We start from the raw sequence: 12511 nt of genomic DNA on the forward strand, positions 1-12511 counted from the left end.
CTCCTCCTCTATGTAGTCTCTGCATTTGCCAGCTCCTCTTCACCTTCTGCCATGAGTGGAAGCTGCCTGAAGCCCTCACCAGATGCAGATGCCCAATCTTGAACTTTCCAGCCATCAGAATCATGAACCACATAAACCTTTTTACTTTCTAAATTAACCAGCCTCAGGTATTTCTTTATAGTAACACAAAACAGACTAAGACATTCATGTTTTAAAAACTGGTTTATAATAGGTAAAATATAAAAATTTAACTACGCCACTCTTAATTCAAGCAAATATAAACCAAAGAAAGTTGCTGTAAATTGTGAAATATGTTTTTTAAATGAGATTAATTTATATTTACAGAGTTGGCCATTCAGAAAGCTAGGGGAATTTGATAGACCTTGACATTTTGGGGAAAAACATTGTATTAATTACCATTGGTATCATAGGCTCACATAGTTTATATATTCCACAGATTAAAAACTCCAGAATCATTATATTAACAACCAGTTTTCTTAGGTAGGTATATATGTAATGTATTAATATATACACATGTATATATATGTAATATATACATATGTAATATACAAATGTAATACATGTATTATGTAATACATATGTAATATACACATGTAATGCATGTATTATGTAATACATATGTAATTTGTATTATGTACATATGTAATTGTATTATGTACATAATTTGTATTATGTACATATGTAATTTGTATTATGTACATATGTAATTGTATTATGTATTACATGTGTAATACATATGTAATATACATATGTAGTACATGTAATATGTAACATACATATGTAAAATACATATGTAATACATATGTAATATATACACATATGTACATCTATTACATATGTGTATATATGTAATAGATGTACATATGTGTATATATGTAATAGATATACATATGTGTATATATAATATTTAACCTATTATAAACCAATTTTTATATATATTTAAATTGGTTTATAATAGGTAAAACATAAAATTTCACTACCCCACCCTTAATGCAAGCAAATATAAACCAAATATTACACACTATATATATTAAGTATATATATACTTACATAGTATGTACTATATATATACTATATATATAGTATGTATTTAAGTATATATATAAGTATATAGTATGTGTATATATACTATATATAGTATGTATTTGAGTATATATATAGTATGCACTATACATCATATATACCATATATATAGTATGTTATCTGTTATAAATAATCATTCAGGTATTTAAATGGAAAAAGCATTTGCATTTAGGATATTAAGTATTTACCTTTCCAAAAATTGGTGAAATTCTACCTGGTCCATTTCTGTTTCAGAATATTTAGTGACACAGATTTTCTCTTTCTTTTCAGTGTGAACACTTCTGAAACAAATGATCCGAGATTCGACTGATATCTCAGAATACATTGTCAATTATCTCTTGACATACTTTAATATGTGAAAAATTATAAGGTCTTAATTTATCATGATTTGCCCTAAAGTAATCTCTTTCTTTAAAATATACAGTTTCAAAAACTATCACAATGAAATATTTAACTTCATTTTAAATATTACATAACATGACATGTTATTACATAAATATTTATACTATGAGTAATTTTGTAAAACAATACATTTTCACTATTTTATTTCTCTTGTAATAATGCTGAACACTATGAAATATAAATTTTTCAACTTTGAAGAAAATTCAGAGATTGCATTCATTTTACCTGTAATTTTTATTCATATATTGTCTTATTATTAACCCCAAATTTAAAATTCTTAGACTGAAAAACAAATAATGATGATCATAGAAAAAGATGCTTAATTTGAATATACATCTGCTCAAAATAGGAAACTATTTTGTGCCTTTTTTAGAATCTATATTTTATTAAATGAAATAGTTATCAAATACTTTATAATTAATTGTTCTTTCATTACAAATGGTGATCAAATATAGCTAACCATTCATTCGTTCAGTAGTCACTAATTTAAGGCCTATGTAGGCCCTTAATCATGTGGCTAACAAAGTGACTCCCTAGTACCTTAATACTTGATTCATCAGAACACAATGATCTATGATCATAACATAGCAGATTGTACATCTGCTATGAATGAAGCATCCCTGTTCTCTATCTCATGGATGGAACATAAGCAGATAATCATGAAACTGAATGATAGGTGCTGAACTGGTGGAAGGCCCAGGGCTGGAGTAGTGGAATACACAGTAGCCATAACTAACTTGAGAGGAGAGAGTGTCTCATTCAGGGTCAACATCTGGAAAGGAAATCTAAACTCATTTTCAAAAGACTTTTATTATTTAAGCACATAGGAAGTGTTGGAAAGTGGTGGTGGGTGGTTTGAGAGTGGGAATTGGGGGAGTGCTGATAGGAAATAGAGCTAGAGAAATATGCAGGGATAGGTCATAAAAGGACTTACAAGCTCTACTAAGGAGCTCAAGTGAGTTCAGAGATCATAACTTACTAATAAGTAATATATATATTGAAATCATCTAAAATATAAAATTTACTTCAAAGCCTCATCTGGGGCCTTTCCTCTTAAAATTCCTTAAATGTAACTTATAAAATTTTTCTTGTTTAACTTACATTTCTGAGAGACAAAATTTGCCTGTGACACAAGAAAAATTATGAAGGTCTTAACTTATATAAACTCGACAGTCACTATTAAGACTAATTGACAAGATCTTGTCACTCACTAGAGTAACAACCGACTAAGTAATGAACAAATACGATTTGATTTTCCTTAGGCTTTGTAGATGAAAGAACCAATAACAACAACAAAAACTCCTCAAAACTACCTCCAGTAAATTATTAAATAGCTAAAGGACAGCATGTTACTAGGGCAAGATTTGGTTAAAGTATATCTATATTTCATACTTCCAGCATGATTTTGCTTGTAGAGACACTAAACAGCCCAACACTCCTTCTTATAAATAAATTTCAGGTTAATGCAAGTAATATATGTCACTAGAAGTTATTTCTTCTGGAAGATGTGTAACTTGTATTTATTAAATACACCAAGGCACAGCAGGGCTTCTGCCTGGCACAACTCTAGGATGCCATTCATACAGATAACCATGTTAACGGAGCTCTCTGAAGCTGGACAACCAGCCACCCTGCAATGTAACCCAAGACCTTCCATTTAAACCTTCTGTGAACCAGTACTTACATCCAGCTCTAGGGGTGGGGGAATTCTATTGATGATATTATAGAACACTTTCTGAATCAGCAGAGAAATTAAACTATATGTAGCAGAGTTTTAGTGTTAAGTGTATGCCAGTGTATTTTAATTATTTGGGAGTAATTAATTCATATGGTGAACAAGTAACTCTAATACCTGAATACGTGATGAACTGGGACATACTGTTCCATGAACATAGCATATGGGCAGCACAGCATTTCACATATTCTCTGCTAGAACAGTTGTCCAAATTTACCATTTCAATCTCTTAAAATTTGTTCGGATTACCTGACTGAACCATGCATTTTAAAACATTGATGTGATAAGATAATATCTGTATGTAACTTTGAACCACAATTAAAGATAGAAAACAAGAAAAATAATGAATGTAGGAAGAAACAGAAATTTTGTGTTAACTTTGGGTGTTACTTTTGAAGAGTCATACACTACTTTAAGGACATTACCCTCACATTTTACATCTAGCAGAATGAGCTAATTATGAAATGTATGCGTCAAAGAATTCAATTTCAGGCTTGACTTTACTTTGAAGATTAATTTTTTACTTTATCATCTTTACAGGCAGTTCAGTGGTCAGCCAATCTGAATGTTACTCATTGTTCAGCGATGTATGAAGTATATTTAATCAATGTGAAGAAAGTAATATTAAACTATTATAGCAGCCTCAAATATTCTAAACATCTCAAAAGAAAGGTCAAGAGGTAATATGGCTGCTAATAATATGAGAAACAATGTGTTTAACTCATTCTTTACATCAGAGCTCTTCAATGATCTATGATGCCTTTTGTCATAAAACGAAATGAAAAGACAGCAGGCGATTTTTCTCCAATGTTGGAGAAAATATTGGCTATTGGGAAAATTTTATCCCAATAATAAGGTAAGCTAAAGTGTCAATAAATGTTTTTCTAGGGTGATAAACTTTTAAAATGTTATTCCAAGGAAGACTATAAATTATATAAAGTTATACTTTTGACAGCTGTATTTGTTCATTAAATATTCTAAAGATTTAAACATAATTGTGTATAATTTAACTTATATAAGGAGTTACAAAATTATGTTTAAGAAGGATGTTGAGTTCAATTATTTCAAGACACATTTATAAAACTCAAACAAAAATGCTAATTCAAATATACGTTGATCACAGAATTTTTAAAAATAGAACTTTTAAAAAATCAGAGCTACTCATTTCTAATCCATTATCTTCTAAATTAGCAGAGTTCAAATCAAATTCCTGATGAAGAAACTAAATGAGTCGTAGTCTCTATTTTCATCTTCAAATATGAATATGGGAGCCGTTTTGCTAAATAAATACAGAATTCCCACAGAAAAACATCCATAATTAAGAACACAAAAATCTGTACAAACTAGAAAGTGTATTTAATAAGTATGAACAAGTTGTTCTTACTGCGTTTTCCGTCCAGGTGAGATATCTGGACCAAGGATAGTAACGGATCTATTTTTATTCTTCTCTCCATTCTGCAAAACTCTGAGTCGCACAGGGGCATATGGCTCTGCTGTCTTACAGATGGGTTTCTTCATGGGAGGACTGCTCGGAACAAGCAGTCCTTGTATTGGCCAATCAAACTCCTTCAGAAAGAAATGACAAAAACAAAATAATAAATACAGAAGAAGGGTCATGTCTAGATTTTTAAAAATATTAAACACAGTTTATACCTTTAATCTCTCATTCATTCAGCAAAAATGTATTGGGGTACCTAAGATGCTCCAGACAATTCTAATTAATGTTTTATTTGAAGAGGAAAGATAATTATTTTTAAAATTTCTGTAACAACCTGTGTTATGCTGCAAGATGAATGATTTATTCCCTCTCAGAGAAACATCATTCTCGAAAAATAGAACCGAATGAACTTGGAATACTTTTGCTTACATGTTAAATATCTTTAATCAGTGTGAAGAAGGAATGAGACAAAAGTGGTTTTAAAATAGCCTGAAATAATGCCACCTTAAACTAGATCTAATTGGCAAAAAAGGAATATATTTGGAGAATATTGCAAAAATAAAATAAAATAATGAACATAAACACATTTCACGTTTCAGTTGTAGAATTCAGTTACTTTTTAATTCAGTTTGTATCAATTTATCCATAAAATCATTTATTGATTAATTCACGTATTCTTCAAATATTTTTGAATGTTTACCATATATTCTAGGCATGATATTATGCACCAAAAATAAAACTATGAACCACACAAGATACTCTTCCTCGAATAATTTATAGCAGGTCTTCAGAAACTTAGCTAAATATAGACTGGCAATTACAATAGTGTAAGTATGACGACAGGTTACAGGTGTGATGGGACCACACAGGGAGGAGAACCTAACTCAGAAATGTCATAGAACTGAGTCCTGAAGCCTTCGTAGGAGTTAATGCAGTAAAGGATGGGTAAAAAGAGGGATAGAGTAGGTTTATCAGACTTGAGGATTAATAGAATATGATGCTGGGGCAATAAAAGGAGGCAAGGGGGTTTCCAGGTTCACAGTTTGGGTAACTGGGTGGATGGTATTGCTGTTCACAGAGATAGACACTTGTGTGTGAAAGAAGAGTAAATGCAGGAAGGGATGATCAGTGATGATGCTGGGCAAGGTCCAAGTTTGTTCTTTCTTTCTCTTTTTTTTTTCCCTACTTTCAAAAACCATTGCTCTGGCAGCATCTCCTGTTAATCTGCAATGACCATCCTGTAAAATATCACTACTGCATGTAAGTGTAGATCTGCTTTTGTTTCTCTTCAGTTTGTCAGTTTGTCTTTCCCTTCATAGTAATGTACTGCTTTGATTATAATCTATTTTTATGTGGTAAGTCTTGATAACTGGTAGGGAAAATATGCTCACCTTTTTTTTCTTTTTTTAGGAATTGGCTCTTGTTGGCCCTTTGTTAATTCATATACATTTAAGAATAAGTTTGGTTAGTTTTTTTAAAAGTCTATTTGGGATATAAGTGCTCTATATTAGGTTAAGAAATTTATATTTTGTTAATATTTTTTCTTGAATTTGTGTTAAATCATATAAAGCTCTTTTTCCTTCATTTACTGAGATTTGCCTGTATGACTCAACTCTCATCACTTATGTGTTAATTACATTAATTTTTAAAAATTTAAACTAATATTGCCTTCCTGGATAAATCAAAATTGCTCATGATGTATGACACTTGTTATAAATTGTTGAATTAAATGTGCTAATATTTTCTTTAAGATTTTTGCATGTACATTCATAAATGAAATTAACATGTAATTTTCATTTGTTACCTTCCTCAAGGTTTGGTATGAACCTTCTGCTAGCCTCATGAAATGAATTGGAAAGTATTGCTTCTTGTGAGAAACACACTCACCCATCCAAACCCAAAGAATGGACGTAGAGGCACAACATCCCACTGCTGTTAAGACTCCTGCCACAATTATAAGAGATTTAAGGATTGAAGGTACCATGCCTTTCCATTTTCCAAACCAACCTTCTACCCAACATGTAAATGGGTCATCAATTCCAGCATTCTCTGCCAGTTCACTGGCTAGAGTTGTCAGCCCTTATAAAGTTTTTGTGATGGTGCCATCTGGGGCAGTATTGTTAGGAATGAAAGTACAACATTTTCCACCCAGCATAACACGTATGTCTCCTTTTTCTGCTAGTATCATGTCTTAACGCAAGCCTGTTTCCCAGGCCACTCAGCTGGTGGCATCAAACTGGCTAACCATCCCTTTGAGTGCATTCCAAGTAAAACTGATGAATCTCTGTTGATTACAATAGATGTAGTTAATCCAATTCACAATCTTAATAGTTGACCACCAGAAGAGTGCTGACTCAAACCCAGCAGGTATTTGGTTTTGGGCCTTAAATTTATTAGGCGACCCCCAGGGACTCCTATCAAGTCAACATATGTATTGGGATCAAAAGAATTTGTCAAATCTCTCTGGTTTCGGTGGCCATGTGTATTTTCAGGTATCTTGTGGAATGCCAGGGTGAATGGAATGGCCAATGAGACTAAAGCCCAAGTTCCGGTCCAATTGGATGGTAACAGGTTATGGAGGTTCCTTTACCCACAATATCACCAGCTTGGGGTATATGGAGAGCTGAATAATTGCCATTGCTTGACTAACCAGTGACGTTTAGGATGTAGGTTCAAGTTGGGAGTTCTCCCACAGGCTTACTGAATTCTGCCCCCTGCCTAGAGAGGCAAGAGGAGTGGTTCATATTCCCTACAGAGAATGAAGGGATTGCTCTGGGATCCGACCTCTGCAACGTGGGAAAGAGCAATCACAGAGTCTTATAGGTCTCATTTCCCCAAGCATCCTTATCCTGGCATAGAGCCAACATGCAATGCATTCCTTTAGGATCAATATTCCATCCTAGGGGAAACAGAACCACCTGTGCCTGGGGTCATCCTGCAGCAACACATGTAGCAGTTACTCTTGTTGAGGGCTTGTACCAAAAAGTTGACCCATTTGATCCAGGCATTCACATCCCTGTACCCTGTCTCAATTTCTAAGGTTTGCCTTAAATCCTTTACCTCAATTGCTTTTACCCTTTTAGGGTCATTGTTTGGTAAAGTGTTTATTAGAGCCTGGGTTTGGAGTAGTCCCAGTCAAATGGGAGGTTGAGTTCTTGATTAGTTTGGGAACAAATCACCCTAGGGGGTCTTTCCCTGTGTTGACAGCCCCTAACCCATATACCTGAGATGCTACTTTTGGTTTTTGGTCTAGAACAGCTGGATTGTCAATGGTGATAAGTATAGGATTGCATTCTAAATTCTGGCAGTTATTTAGCAGGGAGACCTTGGCCCCTTGGACACATGTAGTTTATTCTTCAAAGGTCTCCAATTCAGAGTTACTTACCCTATGTTACCGTCCAACCCTGAAATTGGGTAGTCCATCATACGCCATCCCAGCTGGGGCAGGGTAACACTCTACTTACTGTACCTTGTATCTGGTTCAGGGCAAAGATATTTATCTGCCTGTGAGAGCCATCTCTGATTTTCTAAATTCCCACAAGGTAAAACCTGGCAGGCATCAAATCTTATAGTCTGGGATGCTACCGTCTTCGTTACATTAATTACCAACCTGATTGGGTAGGGAGTAGGCCCCTGCCAGTTTCCATTTTGACCTTCTCTTCTTTGTATAGCAGCCCATCCCAGCCATATTAACTTCCAGAAATGGAACTAGCCCATGTTTTTTGTTCGTTTGTTTGTTTGGGTTTTTTTGAGATGGAGTCCCACCCTGTCGCCAGGCTGGAGTGCAATGGTGCGATCTCAGCTCACTGCAACTTTGCCTCCCAGGTTCAAGCGATTCTCCTGCCTCAGCCTCCTGAGTAGCTGGGATTACAGGTGAGTGCCACCACGCCCAGCTAAGTTTTGTATTTTTAGTAGAGATGGGGTTTCACCATGTTGGTCAGGCTGGTCTCAAACTCCTGACCTCGTGATCCGCCCGCCTCGGCCTCCCAAAGTGCTGGGATTACAGGCATAAGCCACTGTGCCTGGCCTCATGTTTTCTTTTTACATTTTTCTCAGAGTTAACTTTAAGGGTTCCTCAGGTGACCCATGCACTGGTCTTTTTCCCTCCCTTCTGGGGTCTCTTTTACCAGTCCCTTGACTGGAGTATAGTGAGTCCACCACATTCAGCTGTTTGCACAGTGGTCTCAGTGGTTAGGAACACTTAATAGGGACCTTCCCAGTTTAGGTGGAGCTTGTCTTCTTTCCAAGTCTTAATCAGCACCAAGTCACCAGGCTGGAAGTGGTGAACCACGAATTTAAGAGGCAGAGTTTGAGTCAGAAGTCCTTTTAACCTGAGGGATGACAGGGTGGAGGATATGGCCAGTATATAATTTCTTAAAAATTGGTCCTTGGTTTCCATAGTAGGAAGATCTGTAGCCCTGTCCAAATATGCGAGTCCATATAATAACTCACAGAGGGACAATCCCAAGTCTTTTCTTGGGGCTGTCCTAATCCTAATGAGTGCTAATGGGAGACATTTGGTTCAAAGCATTTTAGTTTCTATGATTAGTTTGGTGATATGCTTTTTGAGAGTTTGATTTATTCTTTCTACCTTTCCAGAGGAAGGGGGATGCCAAGGGGTGTGATAATCCCTTCTAATTTGTAAACCTTCCATAATTTCCCTTAACACCCTTGAGGTACCTTCCTTCCTAAGCTCATGCAGTTCAAAGAAATCACTCTCTTCTAACAAAGGGCAGCCTGAAAGTTGAGGTTGTAAATCACAGATAAACAGCTTAAGCACAGAAAGGGAGAGGGGAAGACTCCTGGGTTATCACCAAACTTCACATTCATACAGTGGGCTCCAGTAGAAACACTGGGCCTTAATAAGCACATTCCTTTCCCTTTAGGCACACTAAGGGAAGCTAAAAGCAGACTGGGGGAAGATGCCTGCAGCTGGAAGATGTCTGGGAACAGACACAGAAACTCTCCCTCCCAGATAAGCGACACAAAGGAATATTTTATGGTGATATGTAGGTTCTAATAGTCAATTTTTAATTAATCCCTCCATTACTGGTTGGAGGTCTTTTCTCCCTTCAATAGCAATGGGATATTGCTCCTGCAAACTACTTCTCATGGTTGTTTTAGTTCAATCTGTAAGGGTGTGATTTTTAACCCTCCCCTGTTGCCTTCCCCAACCCACACAAGGGGATTAATTTTTCTTTCCTTCTCCTCTATTAGGAGGCTCATCATTACCTTTATTTGTCCTTCCTCTATTCCTAATCCTAAACCCAACCTCACAACTACGTTTTTACCCAGGAGGTCAGTTCCTGCTTCAGAAACATGTAAGAGTGACCCCTCAATTTGTTGTGGTTCCATTTAACATTTTCTTGAATATCAGAACCTCAAATCCCTCCCCTCTTACCCCTGATACTGCTAATTTTCCCTTAGAGAGTTCTGTATCCCTTGGTTGGTGAATTAGGGAGGAGCGAGCCACCCCAGTATTAACCCAAAATGTCACTTTTTCTCCTCAGGTCCCACCTTCAAATTTATCAAGGGTTCCTGGTGGGACCTACTCAAAAGGAACCCCTGACTCCCCCAGTCCTCATCAACGGTCATGAGGGGGATCACCTTTTCTTCCATTCAGGACATTCTCTCTAAAAATGCCCAGGCTTTCCACACTTGTAACATCCACTCATAGTCTTAGGAGCTTTTCGCTGCCTTTCCCTTCTTTCCCTGTGTCGAAATCTATCATTCCCTCGTCTCCTTCGAGGGAGATCTTGATCTAACCTTTTTCTGACTACCTATTCCACAGTGGAAACCATGATTTTCACTTTTTGTTTCTGCTTCTCTTCCCCTCTCCTTACAAAGACCTTCTGAGCTTCCCTCAGTAATTCCTCAATTGGTTTTTCATTCCATCCATCAGTCTTCTGCAGTTTCTATTTTATCTTCCTTATGTAGCTCCCCAACCCTTCTGCAGCCTTACTGACAGCTGCCCCCAGTGGACTTACAGCCTCTCAGGAAAACAACAACAAAACCTTTAATGGTTATCTCATCCATTTACCCTTCCATAACCTGAATCCTTTCTACCGCCTGCTGACAAACAGCTACTTTGCTGTAGGCAACCCACTACTCCTCAAGCAGCCTGATCCTAAACTCTCCTCCACATCCCTTTCTCACTTGCATCCACCAGTTTCCGGGCTCTGTCCCTCCTCAGTGGCCTCATTGCACCCTTTCCCTGCACCTCCTTGTTGCTTGAACCTCCAGAACCTTCCCCGAGCCCTGCCAACCTCTCCACATCCTCTCACTTCCTCTTGTACTCTTCCTTCCTTTTACATTATTTTTCTCCCCAGTCTCACCTTCTGTGTCTCTCTTTGATCTCTGTCTTTTCCAGTTTCTCTCTCGTTCATTTCTCTTCTTCTATCTCTCTCTCTCTCTATCATCTCCTGTTTCCTTTCTCCCTAACACTCAGTTTCTTCCTCTTTCTCTCTCTGGGCACGAGCCAAGCCGTGCTGTGCCCTGGCTCCCTCCTGTCTGTCTGCAAAGACGGACAGCTCTGCTGAGACGACAAAGATTCAGCAGCAGCTTTTATCAAGTTTTTAGCAGCCAGCTCTCACACACAGCTGTGCAGCTGGCTCTCCCCTGCCTTCAGGGTCAGCAGCTTAACTCCTTCTCTCCCTCTCTGGCCCTCTACATTTGCTGTTTCCTCCCCTTTCTCTTTCTGATTTCCTTTCTTACTTTATCCCTTTTTTCCTTTCTTCTTTGAGGGGGAACATGGGGGCTAATTACTTGATCCAGCAGAGAGCATAACCCATCTCTTCTTGTGAGGATGGGGTTTTATTATTCACATAGAGAATTAAAGCTTGGCACACCCAATCCTCATCTGAGCCAATCTTAGGCCAAAAGACCGAAGGCATACTAACGGGGTCTTTGGGCCAGATAAAACAGCAATACTTTATCAATTTTTTGTTTTTCCTTATCCATGGTTTGGGGGTTATTTCCCCAAGCCTGTAACATCCTTCCCAGTGAATTATCTGTGGGAATGTTGGAGGGGGCCACGTTGGCTCCCTCCTTCCTTTGTTCCCTAGGCCTAGAATTTTTGCTTCCCATTTTCAGCTGGTCCTCATGTCTGAGTTTTCCTGTGTACTCAATCCCCTTTATTGGAGGTTTCTTTTACACCCTGTGAGTCAACTGCTTTGTCTGTCTCCAGCTGTTTCCCTCGCGGGATAATGGAACCACAGACTGCGACTCCACACTTGCTTTGTATCTAGGATACATCTCAGACACACATACTCGACCTTTGAAAATGCCCAACTACCAAGGCAGTACTTATAGTCCAATTTTCCTATCTTGGCTCATGCACGAGGTTGCCTGGTTGCCGCAGGGCTTGCTTTTCTCCCTGTTACCTCCACTGTCTCCTGAATAACAGTCTCAGGTTTATCTATGGCTTCAGTGGGGAGCTGGGACACCCAGACAGAGCGGGCCACCTAAATTGGTTGAGACGCCTCTCCCCTCTTGGCTGGAGTCCCACTCTATGCAGGCACAGAGATCCTGGATGGACCACCAGGTTGCGAGAAACACACTCACCCGTCCAAACCCAAAGAATGGACTGAGAGGCACGAAGAACAGCAAAAGTGAGAGTTTTTAATAACGGTCTTGCAAGATCAGGCGTCTGGTGAGCAGGCACATCCAGGGCAGTCACAACAGGTAATTTATCCCTCACCACACAAGTCCCTCTCCCAGTTCCTCATTGGTTGAGAACTATGGGGTTAAAATCTTCCCGAATGTTGCCTAAGTTTCATTATTCCCCTTGTAAGGTTATAAACCGTCCCTTTCCTCTCTTAAGTTTCAATTTC

General features: G+C 37.7%; 1 protein-coding gene across 1 annotated transcript in view; it reads right to left on the bottom strand.

Annotated features, from left to right (window-relative positions):
• DCDC1 (doublecortin domain containing 1) overlaps nucleotides 1-12511 on the bottom strand; it is a 497588-nt gene that overhangs the window by 65036 nt on the left and 420041 nt on the right. The window contains exons 22-23 of the mRNA XM_055094254.2: nucleotides 4626-4807; nucleotides 1293-1385 (exon numbers count right to left, since the gene is read on the bottom strand). Coding sequence (XP_054950229.2) covers nucleotides 1293-1385; nucleotides 4626-4807 — 275 coding nt within the window. The remainder of the gene's footprint in view (nucleotides 1-1292; nucleotides 1386-4625; nucleotides 4808-12511) is intronic.

Source organism: Pan paniscus, chromosome 9 (assembly GCF_029289425.2).
Source record: "Pan paniscus chromosome 9, NHGRI_mPanPan1-v2.0_pri, whole genome shotgun sequence".
Taxonomy (NCBI): domain Eukaryota; kingdom Metazoa; phylum Chordata; class Mammalia; order Primates; family Hominidae; genus Pan; species Pan paniscus.